Source organism: Artemia sp. Qi Xiang Cuo, chromosome 1, assembly GCF_049724085.1.
Source record: "Artemia sp. Qi Xiang Cuo chromosome 1, ASM4972408v1, whole genome shotgun sequence".
NCBI lineage: Eukaryota > Metazoa > Arthropoda > Branchiopoda > Anostraca > Artemiidae > Artemia > Artemia sp. Qi Xiang Cuo.
Genome location: NC_142794.1, coordinates 81,951,586 through 81,970,230, shown reverse-complemented (window position 1 = coordinate 81,970,230; position 18,645 = coordinate 81,951,586). Strand labels below are relative to the sequence as shown.

The window sequence follows — 18,645 nt, the reverse complement described above, 5'->3', positions numbered from 1 at the left end:
TTTTTAAAGAATTGGAACAAAATTCGAACTTTAGCTTATAGAGCGAGGTATTGACTAGGGGGCGAGCCCCCTAATATACGTATTAAAAATATAAGAATATAGAAGTTCGTTAAGTAAGTTAATTCGTAATTTGTGTATATTTATTACTAATAAAACGTTCGTAAATAAAATTAAACAAGTTTCGAGAAAGCCATTTAACCAAATAAAAGTAAAATTAATATGCAAATTTTTTTTTTTATTATTCATGCACGGTGAGCCAAAATCAAAACCTGCATTAATTCAAAAACGTTCAAAAACGTTCAAAAAACAAGTTTTTTTTAACTGAAAGTAAGGAACGACGTTAAAACTTAAAACGAACAGAAATTAGTCCGTATATGAAAAGGACTGTCCCCTCTTCAACGCCTCGCTCTTTAGACTGAAGTTTTGCTTTCTCTTATTTCTATTTTTTTTAAACCGTGAAATTCATTATCCTAAAGCCTGAAGCGTTAAGGAGGAAACAGCCAACCTCATGCACGGACTAATTTATGGTTAGATCAATTTGTAAATTTGCTCCTTACGTTCAGCTAAAAAAAAAACTTGTTTTTTTATTTAATGACTAGAAAGATCCAATAAGTTAAAGTTAAAATCACGTATCACTATATGACTAACACCATTTGGGACTTTTTCTAGGAGCTCATTAAATCCATCTGTAAACTCGCACAAGGGAGTGCTGGGCGGCTTATACACCATACTAATTATATTCTTTTTATTATTAAATTCTACTTCTACTGAAAAAATTCCCCCTTACGTTCTCCATATACTAAGATAATCCTTTATACCACTCCACATCCCATCCTTCACCAAGAGCGCACGATTCTTCACATGTAGGTTGTACCCTGGAAATGCATAAAGCGAAAGAGACTGGTTTTCGCACAAAAAAGTTTCACATAGCCCTACAACATCAAAATGGGAAGAAAAATCTTCTAATAACTGAAAAATATCTAAGTAGCTTGATGTCACATGGACATTTCACGAGCATAAACCTAGACATTGGTTTTCCTGAAGTGACGACTAATCATAAGGCTCACGCAGATAAATACTATTTCTTTTTGGCTTTAACTGGCTCACCGGGAAATCATCATCATGGGCAACTAATTTTAACCACATATTTTTTTTTCTCGCTTTCATTTTTTATTCGTTCTGCTCCTCGTTGTCGTATGTCTTGTAACCGCATATTTCTTTGTTCTCCACTGTTGTTTTTGACTCCTTTTAATTCTCGATGTCGCTTATCTTCTAGCCAGATATTTCTTCGTTCTTCACTTTTAATTTTGACTTGTTGTGATTGCCGTTGTCGCAAGTATTCTAACCGTATTTAACAAGGTTGCAGCTACTGCTATAACCTTGTAAAACTTTTCAGTTGTACAAACATGCTGATTTCCAAGTCCCCAAGAGTTGTTCATCAAACCAGGGGGACTTTAGGGAAATACGTGGGAATATACGAAGTTTTGTTTATTTGGGGGTAAAATAGGCTGTTTTTTAAAGGGTCGAACTGGTTCTCGGAAAAAGCTATAATTTTCGTATTTGACCTTGAAAATTATTCTTTATAAAATTTTGAATCCCCCCCCCATTTTTTCCAACATCCCTCAAATGTATTAGTTCTGGGTCATTATACTTTGATATCCTTGGTATATTCTGACTGAGGTACCTTCTTCAGAAAAACCTATAAATAAGAAAAGCTTTATAATTCTTTCAACTTTGTTTAAAAAATCTGTTTTTCTTTTGCCAAAGAATTCTGTCAGGCTTTTCCTCTCTTGTGATTTGATGTTGATTTAATTGCTTAATTAATTAGGTTTTCTTTGGCCTGGAGTTTGACAGTTTAGATTTTTGAATGCTTAACAGCTTTTTGACGTTTTGTTCTCTTGTTTACAAATTTGAGTTGTTAGATCAGGCTGTGCAGCTTTTTAACCAGAAGGGGGAGGGCCGGAGGGGTGCCTGGAGCTTCAAAGGGACTGGAAAATAGGTTACATTCTGGAAAATAAATTACAAAAACGAGCTTTTCGACATTGCTTTTCAACAGAATAGATGCAATAGACAAAAACTGCCACAAATAAGAGTCAAGCTTTCGCCCCCTTATACCCTTAAAAGACTAAAGGGCTGGCACGTATGATATACGCCCTACCTAATGCTCTTCTAATATGTTTCTCTGAGACTCGATCTTAATGAAATATACCAAAGTAAGATAAAAATATAGTACTTTAGAAATAAATTTGGGCTATATATTTGCACAATAGGGGGGGGGGGGTAAAATATAGCGGGTCTGCATGCCTAATGTGTTAGGTACAAATATTCTGTATATTATGTAGTAAGAATTGTTTTCTAACTTCACGGTGTCCAAATACTTTACCCCCCCCTAATGTGCAAATAAATAGCGCAAATTATATATTTTCCATCTATTCTATTAAAAAGCTCATTGCATCTATACATTCCTTAATCTAATCCTTAATCCCTTGCATATATACATTGCTTAAACAATAGCGTTTTCAGCAACCCTCGTTCAAAAACTATTAACCGAAGCAAAACAAAAGTCAAGTTAAATTAAACTGTTGGCTAAGCTTATCTAGAATTTTATAATTATTTATAACTAATTTCTGGAAAAGAGCAGTTTTTTTTAGCCAGAAGGTATTTTTTTATGGTCTGAATAATTTATACCCTTTGATATTTATATGCGCCTTTATAGATAAGGACCAAGGGCGTATCCAGGAGTCTTGTTTGGGGGAGTGGGATGTTTTCTCGCGAGATTTTACAAAAAGAAACTTTAAAACTCATTAAAAAGTTTGTTTATTTGCATTTTTGCTACGTTTTACGTGTCGAGGGGTCAAACCCTGGCCGCCCCCTGGATACGACTTCGAAAGTTATATCTCATTTTTCAGTAGGTGGAGATACTTTTCATTTTAAATAGTTAATGTATAGAATCAGTGTCCTCTCTACTATAATTTCTTTGTGACAAATGGCATTGCGCCCTTGTGATGCAGAACGGTAACAAGCACCCTTGTGGTTTATTTTATGTTTGAACTTAAACATAAAACGCAAGATAGATAAATAATAGCAGTCATTACTAACATAAAAGTTTTGAGTCCTGTGATTATGCTTTTGTCTTTTACGTCAAATTTTTCTTTTATTTAACATTTTTAATTTTTGGTGATTAAAAGTAATTTCGGTAATACAATTTTGATAATTAGTTAGCTTGTTAATTAAACGAAACAGACCCAAGAAATGAAGTTAGGTTAATCCCAATGAAATATACCCTTCATAGGACCTTTAGTTTTTATAATAATATAATTTGGGCTACACATTTGCACATTAGGGGGGGGGGGGGTTGTAGTATTTGGACAGTGCTCATACCCCCCCCCCCTTAATATGCAAATATATAGCCCAAATTATACAAGTTCAATGCATTCTATCACCCATCTAATCAAGTCTTTGTGGCCATGATACCGGTTTTCTGAGATCTAACCTAAGCGTAATTGTTGAGTGTATTTCGTTTCATTAACAAGTACCTAACTTTTCTTGTGTCAGCAAAGCCAGCCCAAGATTTGGATTATGAAGAAGAGTCTGATAATGAAATGGATGAAGAAAAGACACGTGTTCCTGTTTTTATATCAAAGAAAAAAGAGCTATTTGGCAAGATAGGAGCAGGTTTATCTCTTACTTGTGAAGTAAGATCATGGCTTTTCAAAGATTACATAGGGAATCTTTTTGTTCCATAAAGCTGCACAATAAAGAGCTTCTTTTGTCATATATGCTGTGCTGAAGAAAGGTTTGAAACCACCTGCGGAACAAAGTAAAAAACTACACCAAGCTAAAACAGACTTGTTGGTCATGTCAAAGATGATAGGCTAAAGAATGTCGTAAACAAGATGTATTAATAATGATAAGATATTTCCATGAGACTTTCTGTTGTCTTGTAAGGTTGACTAAATTGAGTGTCTGGCTTTACAAGTAGAACATTTTTGGATGTTGTGATTTCTAAGAGACCCATTAAAGGAAAAGAAGACTGGATTTAGGTTTCACATGGACTTTCATTTTCCAGGAAAAAAGAGATTTATAAAATATTAAGCATTTTTGCGATTTTAATGATCGAACTTCCTCAAATTTGCCTATGAAAGTCTGACTACGGGCTGCATGAGGACCGGCTATAATTAAAACAAATTATCCATATTTTTCTCAATTTTTAGTTTAACACAGTATTTTTTGCTGGTGGCAGTTTACTTTTGAAAGCGCATTCTTCAAAATCCCAGGGTGTATCATTTTCCTTTCAAGCAAGGGCAGATCCAGGATTTTTTTTTCGGGGGGGGGGGGGGGTTTACTAATTTTTGACTTTTTCCTGGGGGGGGGGGGTTACTAATTTTTGACTCAGTTTTCGACTAATTTTACTGATTTTTACCTAGGTTTTACTAATTTTCGACTTATTTTAGACTCGGTCAAAAATTTTGGGGGGGGGGCTCAAACTGGGTAACCCCCCCCCCCCGGGTTACGGCCTTGCTTTCAAGTTCTAGTGATTTCCCCATAGTCTCCCTAGTGTCCCAAACATGGCCGAATTAAATGACAATTGGGGGGAAATGTCACAAAATCTAAAGTATTAGGATGCGTTTGGGGCAAGGTGAGATTTAGGTCAAAAGACCAAAGTTATTACTTTCGTAGCCTGAAGGTGACATGGAGTCATTTTCCTTCTAATCTACGAACTTAGGCTGCAATTGCTAAATTCAAGTCTTTTTGCAACAAACGGGTCTGAATTTTGATCAGCCAAAAAGTAGACATCAATGATATTATCCGAGTAAAACTTGTTTTAAATATGTAGACGCTGAAACTAAGTTCGATAAAACATTTTTTTTACATATCTGGTTTCAACACACCAGCGCATATTCGTATACGCCGTAGACTTGGCAAAGGCTAGTCATAACCTTTTAACCTAAGAATTCCAGAGAAATTTACATCTAAGAAAATGAGAACATAAGAAGCACTTTATTGCACAAAACAGACACAAGGGTTTAATAATGCTTCATAATTGGTGCTCTGGGAAACAATTTGACTGCCGCTCAAACGGTCTAAAATTGGAAATCCTTGGAAAGTTCTTTGAAAATAGAATTTTAAAATCCTGAAATATTAGCGTAGGCTTTTATCAACATATAAAAATACTGACGGTTTGTGTGTGTTTTTCTTTAAATTAAAAACCACCTTCACATTGAACTGAAACTAATCGTTCTATTAGGATTCTTTCTAAAAAAAAACTGTTTTTAAATTGTGTAGATTTTTTTTTTTAATAATAATGCTTATGTCATTGAAACATTTTGACCATTGTCAGGAGAAATTAAGGCAAGTTTTGCTGCTACAATTCAACATGAGGTAGAAACAAAATAGGCAATGTCGTAGACAAGGGCATACACAGGATTTTTGTTCGGAGGGGGGATTATTTTTATTCGGGATGGGAGGGGTGTTTTTCTTCGGAGTCGGAGGGGTATTTTTGTTAGGGGGGAGAGTATTTTCATCAGGGGAGTCTACACAAAAAACTTTTAAAACGCATCAAAAATGTGTCTATATGCATTTTTGTTAGGTTTTTACGAGTTGGGCAAAAAAAAATTTTTGCGGGGGGGGGGATCCAAACCCTGTCCCCCCTGGATACGGCTTTGGTCTTAGACTATAGCTATCTGAAAGTTTTAACTTAATCTCCTTGCCGAGAAAGATTGAGGGTAGACTTACAATAACGACAAATTCAGCGATTATACAAGAATTGATAGCCTAGCTGGCTGCCCAAAATTAATTGATATTAATCCCATTGTGATGCTTTGTGCCAAGTAGTATTTAAAGTATTTGAGCTCTTAAACGGCTTATTACTTAACTAAAAAACTTACATGGGGCGACAGTTTTCGTTGTTAGAAAAATTCTCAAGCTATACTTTCCCCTTATTTAAGACTACTCCTTATGTAAATCGACAATTTTCTCGGTAGACAGTTTTTTTTATGTGCTCTTAAACTTCCGGTTACCATGGGCTGTGGTTTGCTCTTTACTTGGTTGTTAAAGAGGCTGAGTGGAGTAGCGGTAAAAAAAAGGATTGTAAACTTCTGTTTTGTATGGTAACCTTCCATTAGCCTACCAGATATTGCACTAAAAAAGACGATTTTTGGTGTCAGGATTAGGGGTCAGGAATTGTACCGCGCCAAAAAGACGATTTTTGGTGTCATTAACGAAAAAAAATTTTTTCCACAAAATAAGTTTTCAAAGGAAAGTAAAGAACTCCATTAAACCAAAATTGAGCAAAAATAAAATCAAATAATCTACCAAGCTTGAAACTACCACAAATCAGCATCGACAAATAAATGAAATCCACAACGAACATAAATTACAACAAATAATCGAGCCTAACTCAAAACGAGTAGAGACTAACATAAATTGTGCTCAAAACCCCTATGCCTTCCCAAGGCCAGAACATATTTTGCACTTTACAGAAAAAATATAATTTTTTTTTACTTTTATCACTTTAATAAATCAAATAATATTAATATATTGATTACTAAATATCAGTATATGAAAATTAAACTGACAATTCACATTCATTTGTATTTTTTTCAGTAAAGTGCAAATTATGTTCTGGCCTTGGGAAGGCATTGGGGTTTTAAGCCCCACTCATGTTAATTTCTGCTCGTTTGAGCTCGTTTGAAAAAAAATAATAATAATACATTGTGCCAACATCGTTCTTTACTATTGCGCTGCCTATGATATGATACATTATTATGGAAATCGTGATACGAGTTCACGAAGAGTGCATAGGTACGGTCAAGAGCTTTAAAATGGCTCATCACGAAGATTTCTACGATGTTGAAGTAGCCTACTGCTTCTACTAGTCAGCCAACGATTTATTAAACTTACTGGGGGTTGGGAGGGAGAGTAAGCAAGAGGGAGAATTGTAAAACTTGGGTTCAATGTTTTCAACTATGGAGATGTTTACAATGCTATTTTCATGCTTCCTGGTCTTTCCACTCCTTGTATGTCATCAAAAAGTATTTATAAAAAAAAATTATACTTCTGCTAATTAATAGACGATTTATGAAAAACATTAAGGGGACTGAGAGCGTGAATTTACAAGAGGGGGGATTTTAAACCTCGGGCATAGGGTTTTCAACCATGAAGATTATGATACTACATTTAATTCATTCTTTCGAGCTCTTCCGTTCTAGAAATGGCTCCCAAAGGAAACTTGTTCGTCCCGTATGATACATTGTGACAACCGCACAATGTCGAATTTAAAAAAAAATTGATTAGATATAAAAATTCGAGTAAAAATTCGCTTTTAAATGAGCCCTAAAACAGCTCTCTATAATGTTCCAGTGCCCCACAAGTGAGGAGAAATTTCTAACTAGACGGTTAAAAAAAAGTATTTATAAACTTTTGGTTAGAATAGGCCGTGTATTGTTCTATACTATGTTTCAGCTATCGCTGGAACCATGACAACGTGGATATTAGAGAATACTACGTTTATTTTGTTTCACTTGAGTCAAAAAGTACTTAAAAAACATTACTGCTCATTCATTTTGATTTTCTCAATTTTACCGCCCAAGAAGTAAGGGACTACTGCGAATTATCTACTGAAGTCTGTGCTGCAAAGAAATCGATACCTAATGAGGGCTCTTTGGATCGATTTATAAATTCAGCTTTTTTCCATGCTAAGTGATGTTAAAAAGGCTCCTATTTCAAGAGATAGACACTAAAATTTGAATTGCAGCAAGATAAACATTTAAAAAATTTACGACTAAATCTATCTTTATGATTTATTTACGAAATAAACACTTTATTTGATTCTTGTTAGTTTTGATTTGTCAAGGATTTTTTTTTTTTGCTAAATCGTTCGTAAAGAGTTTCATTATTATAACTAATTTTATTGACTCTACACTCAAAACCGATTTTTGTTGTGACTGCAGGTATGGCTTTGGATCAAAACGACAGAATGTCGGTCTGTTGCGTTTGAAATATCTAAATTATATACCATTAAATTCAATAATATGCCATAATCTTTATTTGTAGCCCTTTTCCTTAAAAGGACAGCCTATAACTCTGGATTTCAGCATCTTCCCTAGTGTTTAGCTTATTGATGGGGGAACAAATTGCCAACCCCTTCCAGCAAATGAAGCACCTTGGCCTGTGCTTGAACGTGCTTGGAACTTGTGTGTTATTAAATAAAAAAAAAAAGTTTTTTAAACTTAAAGTAAGGAGCGACATTAAAACTTAAAACGAACAGAAATTATCCCGTATATGAAAGGGGATGTACCCTCCTCAACGCGTCTCTCTTTACACTAAAGTTTTTTATTGTTTTAAAAAATGAATTGAGTGAGAGAGTCAAACTTTTGCGTAAAGAGCAAGGCGTTGCGGAGGGGACAGTCCCTTTCATATACGGAACGATTTCTCTTCGTTTTAAGTATTAATGACGCTCCTTACTTTCAGTTAAAAAACTTGTTTTTTTTATTTAATTTCTGATCGTTTTTTAGTTAATGCAGCTTTTATTTTGGTTCACTGTCATTGAATAAGTAAACAATATTTTGTTCCAATTCTTTAAAAATGACCCCTTAATCACAAAGGCCGTTAATTAGAATAAATAGCTCTTATGAAAGTACTAAAAAATCTTTGGCTTAAGGAGCAAGGCATTGACTAGAAGGTGAACCCAGTCATATAGCTAATATTTTTCTGTCCGTTTTAAGTTTTGATGTTGCTCCTTACTTTCAGTTGAAAAACTTATTCTATTGTATTTAAGTACTGCATACCCTTTAGTCTTATTTTAATAATCATAGCACTAGAGCATAGGCCTATATTATACCCATTTATTAACAAGTCTATTTATTAACAAATTTAATATAATATTAGTGTTCAGTTTCAATTATTAGTGCTTCAGTTTTAAGAAATACTATAAATATCTGTACTTCCAGGGTATCAGAAAGGCAAACCCGTTTTTTTTCTTTTGCTTTAAATCAAGTTTAAAGAGATTAAATAAAAAAAACAAGTTTTTTAACTGAAAGTAAGGAACGACGTTAAAACTTAAAACGAACAGAAATTATTCCGTATATGAATGGGGCTGTCCCCTGTCCGCCTGTCTTTATGCTAAAGTTTGACTTTCTCACAACTCTATTTTTTCTAAACAATAAAACACTTTAGCGTAAAGAGCAAGCTGTTGAGGAGGGGAAAGCCCCTTTCATATACGGAATAATTTCTGTTCGTTTTAAGTTTTATCGTCTTTCCTTACTTTCAGTTAAAAAAACTTGTTTAAAAAAAAATTTAATCTTATAAAGACACTATTATAAACAGCAATATGAAAAGTGGACAAACTATAATAGACATGACACATCAGACTCAATTTTTTTTAGATCAAAAATGAAAACAGAACAGTTTATCCATAAGCTGTATCCGATATCTAAAATTAAATACATGAATAAAATCTATGCAACTTATTTTTTCTTGAAAATTCGAAGCTTTCTTCCATCAAAATAAGAAATTGTAGAATACATAACACATGAAAAGGAAAGTTGAAAGCGGTAGGGCGCACTCTTATCATTTAAGAGCGCTTCAAAAATTGTTAACGCATCTAGAAGAAACGGCGACCAACAGGCTAATTCTTCAAAGAATTATAGGAACTTCATGGCAATTTAACTAGTTTTGCGTAAAAAGTTTTTTAATGAACAAATGCAAACCACACACTATGTTAAAACCTAAATTATTTAGTTTCTAAATATTTCATAATAAATATTACATATGAAATCTTTATTATAACCAAAAATATATTTTACATTGCATAATAATTCATTAATTGTATGTAACAGTCAAAACAATTTATTTTGGTCTCCAAAGCAAGCCAGGTGACTTTTTCTTACTTTCCGCATTTGCAAATTAAACCTTCCACAAATTCGACTGATTTATTTATAATAAAGTATATTAATCTTCAACTGTGTGGATGAAGAGTTCTGTCCTATTCTGTTTTGTTGACATGGTGGGTAAATCCTGGGTCAGACTAGAGGGGACTATTGTATTCTAAGAAAGTGAAGGAGAGGCATGGAATGGCATTATCAATTTTTCTCAACGATATAGTATGTATCTATTAAATAAGTTTTGTTACACTGGAACTGAAAAAAAAGGCAAACGTGGACTCTGCATTCTGTGGAGGTAAGCTAGGTGTTTCAGATACGGTATGGGTTTGGCGAGAAACCGTTACACTTTCTCGACTCGTTCTCTATCTCTCTTACTAAGAGGAGATACGTCCTCTATCTCTCTTACAAAAATTAAATAAAAAAAACAAGTTTTTTAAACTGAAAGTAAGGAACGACGGTAAAACTTAAAACGAACAGAAATTATTCCGTATATGAAAGGGGCTGTCCCCTTTTCAACGCCTCGCTCTTAACGCTAAAGTTTTTTATTGTTTAAAAAAAATAGAGTTGGGAGAAAGTCAAACTTTAGCGTAAAGAGCGAGGCGTTGAGGAGGGGGCAGCCCCTTCCATATACGGAATAATTTCTGTTCGTTTTAAATTTTAACGTCGTTCCTTACTTTCAGTTAAAAAAAACCTTTTTTTTATGTTTAATATTTGAACGTTTTTGAATTGACGCAGGTTTTGCTTTTGCCTCACCGTACATGAATAATAATAAAAAAAAGTGGATATTAATTTTAATTTTATGTGGTTAAAAGGCTTTTTCGAAACTTGTTTAATTTTATTTACGGACGTTTTTATTAGTAATAAATATACGTAACTTACGAATTAACTTACGTAACGAACTTATATATTCATAGATTTTTAATACGTATATTAGGGGGTTCGCCCCCTAGTCAATACCTTGCTCTTTAAGCTAAAGTTCGAATTTTGTTCCAATTCTTTAAAAATGACCCCTTAATCACAAAGGCCGGTAATTAGAATAAATAGCTCTTATGAAATTACTAAAAAATCTTTGGCTTAAAGAGCGAGGTATTGACTAGGGGGTGAACCCAATCATATACGTAATATTTTCTGTTCGTTTTAAGTTTTGATGATGCTCCTTACTTTCAGTTGAAAAACTTGTTTTTTTTATTATTTAATTTCTTATCTTTTTATTTAATAATGATGAGAAATCCGGAACCCCCTTCATAGCAATGTCGCTTCCCCGATGAAAAATTCCTTTATGGGAAAGATCCTCCCCTATAACCCCCGACCCCCCCCCCCATCTACCAGAAAGAATCCCCCCTGAAAACGTCTGTATACTTCCCAATAACCAGTACTATACGTTAACATTGGGTAAAGTTAACAACTTTCAGCCCTCCCCTCGGGGACTTCGGGGGATTAAGTCATCCTAAAAGACATAGTTATCATATTTTCGACCATGCTGAACAAAATGGTTATCTCAAAAATTTTGATCGAGTGACTGGAAAAAAATGAGCGTGGGAGGGGGCCTAGTTGCCCTCCATTTTTTGGTCACTTAAAAAGGGCACTAGAACTTTTAATTTCCGTTCCAATGAGCCCTCCCACGATATTCTAGGATCACTGGGTCGATATGATCACCCCTTTGAAAAAAAAAACAAAAAACAAAAAAACAAATAAACACGCATCCGTGATCTTTCTTCTGGCAAAAAAGCGAAGTTCCACATTTTTGTAGATAGGTGCTTGAAACCTCTACAGTGGGGTTTGAAATGCTGAATATAATGGTGTGATTTTTATCAAGGTTTTATAGCTTTTAGGGGGTCTTTCCCCCTTTTTTCTAAAATCAACCAAATTTTCTCAGGCGTGTAACTTTTGATGGGTACGACTAAACTTGATGAAACTTATATATTTTAAATCAGCATTAAAATCTAATTCTTTTGATGTATCTATTGGTATAAAAATGCCGTTTTTTAGAGTTTCGGTTACCATTGAGCCGGGCCGCTCCTTACTTACAATTCGTTACCACGAACTGTTTGAAACTGTGTAATTTTATAAAGTTCAACTTTTATTTTAGGGAATTATGTTCGCTTGTGGAAACGAGAACTACCTGATGGAAATGCTGCAGGATTGTTCATTGGTTCCGTAAAAGTAAGTGTTCGATTAATTACGGTAGTATAGTGTCCCCACCAGGAAAACTAATTCTCCTAGATTATTTATTAGACTATCAAGTATAAGAATAGGCTAGGCAGGTGCAGCAACCGCATTGCTATCAGAGGCAACGCTATAGCGTTGCCTATAGTAAAGGCCATACGGCTCAAATGTTTTATTATTATTATTTTTTTCCAGAGGCACTTTATATGGAAGGGTCGTCGTATAAACTTCAATGGGGGCTCATTCGTTTGAAAATCGAGAGTTCTAGTGCCCTTTTTAAGGGTCGAAAGTGATTGGAAGGCAACTAACACCCCTTCCACGCCCTACACTTCTCCAGACACATCCAATCAGAATTTGGAGATAGCCATTTCGCTCAACGTAGTTTAAAATTCCGGAAATTATGCCTTTGAGGATGAATCCTCCCCCCCCCCACAGCCCTGAGGGCAGGGGTTGTAAGTTATGCCCTGAGGCATATAAGGTTTTGTATAGAAAGCGTTGTCGTAGAAACTTCAAAAAGGGCTCATTCTATTGGAAATTTAAATGACTAGTGCCCCTTCTAATAGTCGAAAGAGATTACAAGGCAACTAACACCCCTTCCACGCCCACTATTTCCCCAAACACATCCAATAGCAACTTTGAGATAGCCATTAGGTTCAAGGCTGTTGAAAATTTTGAAAACTACGTATTTGAAGTGGACCCTCCCCGCAAAGCCCTCGGGGCAAGGGGTGTAAGTTATGCCATGGGGGTATATATGGTTCTTTTGGAACGAATAGTCGTATACACTTCAGAGAGGGCTTGTTTGATTGGAAATTGAAAGTTCTAGTTCACTTTTTAAGCGTCAAAAGATATTGGAGGGTAACCAGTCCTCCCCCCCCCCCACACCATTTTTTCCCAAATGCATCCGATAAAAATTTTGAGATAGCTTTTTTGTTTAAAATTGCTCTAAGATGATATAACAAAAACTCCGATGTCGACACCACCCCCCAGGGCCCGGGGGCAGGCGTTGTAAGTTATGCCCTGGGGTAATATATGGTTCTTATGAAGGGGATGCTCGTAAAAATTTCAGAGATGTTTCTTTTGATTGGAAATTGAAAGTTCTAGTTCGGTTTTTGAGAGTCAAAAGAGATTGGAGGGTAACTAGCACCCCACGCCCTTTTTTCCCCAAACCCATCCGCTTCCCCAAACCCATCAAATTTTGAGATGACCAGGTTTTCTGAGAATTGTTAAAAAATTAGTTAACAAAAACTCCAGTGTCAATGCAACCCTCCAGGGCTCGGGAGGTAGGTGTTGTAAGTGTTGTCCTGGGAGCGTATATGGTTTTGATGAAAGGGATGCTCATATAAACTTCAGAGAGGGCTCATTTGATTGGAAATGGAAAGTTCTAGTTCACTTTTTAAGAGTCAAAGCATATCCAAGGGCAACTAGCCCCCCCCCACACACACCCCAAGCCCATCCGATAAAAATTTTAAAATAGCCATTTCATTAAAAATAGTTCAGAGGTCAGATAAGAAAAACTCCTGTCGACGCAACCCTCCAGGGCTCGGAGGCAGACGTTGTAAGTAAAGCTCTGGGGGCATATATAGTTATGGAAGGGATGTTTGTGTAAACTTTGGAGAGGGCTCATTTAATTGGAAATTGAAAATTCTGGTTCACTTTTTAATTGTCTAAAAAGATCGGAGGGCAACTAGCCCCCCCCCCTCCACCCTCCACGCCCTAAATGTATCAGATAAAAATTTTGAGGTAGACATTTTGTTCAAAATAGTTCAAAATTCAGATAAGAAAAACTCCGGCGTCGACACAGCCCCCCAGGGCCCGAGGGTAGACGTTGTAAGTAATGCCCTGGGGGCATATATGGTTCTTATGGAAGGGATGCTCGAATAAACTTCATAGAGGGCTCATTTGATTGGAAATTGAAAGTTGTAATTCACTTTTTAAGAGTCAATAGTGATCGGAGAGCAGCTAGCCTTCCCCCACACTCCCTTTATTTTTTTCCCAGAGGCACTTCATATAGAAGGGGTCGTCGTATAACCTTCAAAGGGGACTCATTCTATTGGAAATCGAGTTCTAGTGCCCTTTTGAGGAGTCAAAAGTGATGGGAGGGCAGCTAGCCCCCCCACAAGCCCTTTTCCCCGAATACATCTGATAAAAAATTTGAGGTAGCCACTTTGTTAAAAATAGGCTAGTTCAAAGGTCAGATAAGAAAAACTTCTGTATCGACATAACCCCCCAGGGCCCGGGGCAGGCATTGTAAGTTGCATATTCTTATGGAAGGTTCTTATGGAAGGGATGCTCGTATAAACTTCAGAGAGGGCTGATTTGAATGGAAATTGGAAGTTCTAGTTCAGTTTTAAAGAGTCAAAAGATATCGGAGGGCAACTAGCCCCCTCCTTCCCTGCTCTTTTTTCGTCAAACCCGTCCGATAAGAAATTTGAGATAGCGATTTTTTTAAAAATAGTTCAGAGTTTATATAATGAAAATTCCCAAGTTAACACAGCTTCGCAGGACTCAGAGAGAGGAGTTGCAAGTAATGCTCTGGGGGTATATAGAGCTTTTATGGAAGAAATGCTCATTTAAACTTCGGAGAGGGCTCATAGAATTGGAAATTGAAAGTTATCGTTCACTTTTTAAGTGTCAGAAGAGATCGGAGGGCAACTAGCCCCCCCCTCTCCACGCCCTATTTTCCTCAAACCAATCTTATTAAACTTTGAGAGAGCAATTTTTTCAAAACAGTTCAAATATCATATAACGAACACTTTAGGGTTAACACATTAGTCAAGAACCGAGGGTAGGGGTTGTAAGATATGAATGGAGGGCATATACAATTGTTGTGGAAGGGATGCTCTCATAAACTTCAGAGAGGGCTAATTTAATTGAAAATTGGAAGTTATAGTTCATTTTGTAAGGGTAAAAAGGGATCAGTGGGCAACAATCCCCCACGCCCCTTTTCCCCCAAATGCATCCGATAAAAGTTTTGAGATAGCCATATTGTTAAAAATAGTTCTAAGGTCAGATAACAAAAACTCCGGTGTCGAGACAACCACCCAGGGCCCGGAGGAAGGGGTTGCAAGTTATGCACTGGGGGCATATATGGTTCTTATGGAAGGGATGCTCGTATAAACTTGAGAGAGGGCTGATTTGAATGGAAATCGAAAATTCTAGTTCAACTTTTAAGAGTCAAAAGAGTAGCCCCCCACGCCCTTTTTACCCCAAACCCATCCGATATTAATTTTGAGATAGCCATTTTTTTTTCAATAGTTTACAGTCTAGATAATAAAAATTCTAGTGTGATCCAACCGCCCCAGGATCCGGGGGGCAGGCACTGCAAACTATCTTCTGGGACCATATATGGTCCTTATGAAGGAAATACCCGTATAAACTTCAGAGAGGGCTCATTTGAATGGAAATTAAAAGTTCTAGCTCATTTTCTCAGAGTAAAAAAAATCGGAGGGCAACTAGTCCCTCTCGCCCTCCATGTCTTTGGGTTTATCGGATGGATAAACCCATCCGATAAAATTTGAGGTGACTGTTTTGTTAAAAATAGTTCAAACATCAGATATTGAAACACTGGTGTCAACACAATCCCCCAGGACCCAGGGACAGGCGTTGTAAACTGTACGCTGGGGGTATATATGGTTCTTATAGAAGGGATGCTCGTATAAACTTCAGAGAGGGCTCATTTGATAGAAAATAGAAAGTTCTAGTTCACTTTTAAAGAGTCAAAAGAGACCGAAGATTAATCTAGTCTCCCCACGCCCTTTTTTCCCCAAACCCATCCTATACAAAATTTGAGATACTCATTTCATTAAAAATAGTTCAAACATCAGATAATAAAACTCTGATGTTGACACAAACCCATTTTTTAATTTTGATATTGTTTCTTTGATACCAGTTTTGATACTTTGATGAACATTTGTTTTCTTTTAAGTGATGATTTTGAATTCTAAAAGTTTGATTTTGAAATAAGTAATTTTTAAAAACTTGAAACTTTCTGCAATCAAAAACGAACAAAATTAATTAAAAAAAAAACTTTCCGGAAAATAAGTTTTTCAAAGAAAACTAAAGGCCATTTTAAACTTAAGCACAGCAGATACAAATACCTGTTAAATTTCAAAATCAATACGACTAGAAATTACTGTTAAAGAATGAATGAAACCCGAAACGAACAGAAATTAAATAAACAATCATAGCAAAAACATACAACAAGTAAAAATATAAATGAATAAATATATCTTAAACGAATAATGCTTAGATTGAATATGAAAATCAAGCTTAAAATGAAAAAAATATATTTTGCTATTAATGTATAAATGAAACCTAAAACGAACAGAAATTAAATAAATATTCGATGCAAACAAACATACAAAAGATATTAATGTAAATTAATAGATTAGTTTTGAAACGAATGAAACTTAAATTGAATATGCAAATCAAGCTTGAAACGAACAAAAATCACTACAAACAAGAGTTTGGGTATCGCCTTCTCTCACTGTAAAAGTCTTAAACCTACTGCGTCATTGGCGCTTTACTGAAAACCAATTTTATTGAAAAAATGGAATAAAGGCTGTTTTTTTTTCTGCTAGAAAAAAAAGTGGGCAATACCTATTCTCAATTATCGCCCCTGAGCCTGTGGAGCATATTTATCTGATAAATTCACCAGTGGTATGCTAAAACCTTGGAAAAAATAGTGCAGAGGCGAATTGTCTGTTTGTTACTAGATATTCTTTTAAGTTTGCATGACACTGTGTTTCAATAGTTTTATTTTCCTTTTATATATTTTTTTTGCTTTTAGTAATGCACTTGTCAATTTTACGACTGTATACGTGGAGGGGTGGTAATTTTTGGCCGCTGACAGGGCTCTTAATTTGCTTTTGGCCTACAATTAAGTGTAGGGAACCTCTTTATCAGGACACTAAATAATCGTACAATGACTTTGGAAAAATACCCTCCCAACTTTAAAACATGAAGAAACATTGGTGGTTATATGTTGATTAACCAAGACGGATTTAACCACCTATGGTTTAGTCAACATTTCAAAAATTGTAACAAATGTGAGGATTAAAAATATAATGCAAGAAATAAGAATTCTTCACCAATCTATATAACAATTTTATTAGTAGAGCTTAAGCTAATAATAATTGCCTGACAATATTTTCCTGTAAATTCATCACCATTTTTATTATTGTTTTTTATTTATGCTGCATTGTGTACAAAGTTTTTTTAGAATTTTTTTCAAAATTTTGAAGTAAAATAACAAGTTAAGAGTGCTTTTGCTAATTTAATGCTCTATAACTTAAACAAATGATAAGTTAGTGACCATCTATTTATATTAACCAATGCGATTGAGAAAACAGTCGAAATTAAGTAATTCCCTTATAAACTAGAGTGTGTGTGCTAGTCTTGATTAGGCAAGTACACAGAAATTAATTTCAAAGCTTAGGTTTCCTTTAAGGGAGGAGGGGGGGGGCATGGAAAATTATAAACGTGTCAAACAGTCTAACTCTATGAGTAATGTGAATATTACAGTGGAACGACACACATTTTTAAGATATTTGTAAGGCGAAGACCATAACCTAATATTCGGCAGGATTGCCCATTTTTTTGAACACAAGACGGCTTTTAAACCTCTTTGGCAAAAACTACGTCATTTATAGTAACAACCTAACTGACCGCTAGATGACGGGTTGAACGAAAGCAGTCGACATGGAGGCAAATTTAAGCCGTTTGCTATGTGTCATGTTTGAACTAACGAGCGTTTTTATGTTTTTCTTCTTTTTTACTGTGAGCATCAGGTTTTTCATGCAAACTGGATGTACTTTTTAGTTAGTTTAGTATCAAAATGCTTCGTTTCTTATCATTATTCAGAACAATAGACGGGATTCCAGTTATTATTACTTTATACCACTCTTACTTTCATATACCAGTGCCATCGATTATCCCAGACAGCCCAATTTGAGCGGTCATGTCTTCTCGTTTTATCAAACTCGTATTTTCGTCCACCATTTTGGATTTGAGACACCTAGTGGTACTACGGTACAACTTAGGTTATTTTCACGCTCATATTCAGAACCTCTGCCATCGATTACCTCATACTAGCCTATTTGAATGGTCATGTCTTCTCATTTTTACAAACTCGTATTCTCGTCCACCATCTTGGATTTACAGTCACCTAGCGGCGTTCCAAGGAAAAATTTTGTTTGTATAGTCGAGCCATAATAAAAAACATGATTGAAAATACATCTCAGCCGATTTTGGTGCGTTCCCCGAAAACGGAAGTATTCTGGTGTTTTTCGACGCTGTTTGCCCGCACTAATATGGGAAGTATAAGAAACTATAGGGATTAGGGGCCATTTTGAAAATCTAGAAAACTTTGGGAGTCGGGGGTTAGGCACAAATCTGAAGTCTCAATGGAAAAATTTACCTTAAATTGCAGCGCCTGTGTCTTAATTTTGCTAATGCATGGAAAATTGCATCCACGTGAAAATTTTACTCATGGTAGATTGCAACTGTTTTCCGAAATATTTATTTAAGCGTTTGTCTTTTTGACAAAAAATATTTTGAGGAGCAACCCCTCCCCCACTCTCACAATTTTAATAGT

General features: G+C 35.5%; 1 protein-coding gene across 1 annotated transcript in view; it reads left to right on the top strand.

Annotated features, from left to right (window-relative positions):
- Positions 1–881: 881 nt before the first annotated feature.
- Positions 882–18,645, top strand: part of LOC148956801 (limbic system-associated membrane protein-like) — a 91,522-nt gene continuing 73,758 nt past the window's right edge. The window contains exons 1-3 of the mRNA XM_089092066.1: positions 882–903; positions 3,556–3,675; positions 11,974–12,047. Of these exons, the coding sequence (XP_088948192.1) occupies positions 882–903; positions 3,556–3,675; positions 11,974–12,047 (216 nt within the window). The remainder of the gene's footprint in view (positions 904–3,555; positions 3,676–11,973; positions 12,048–18,645) is intronic.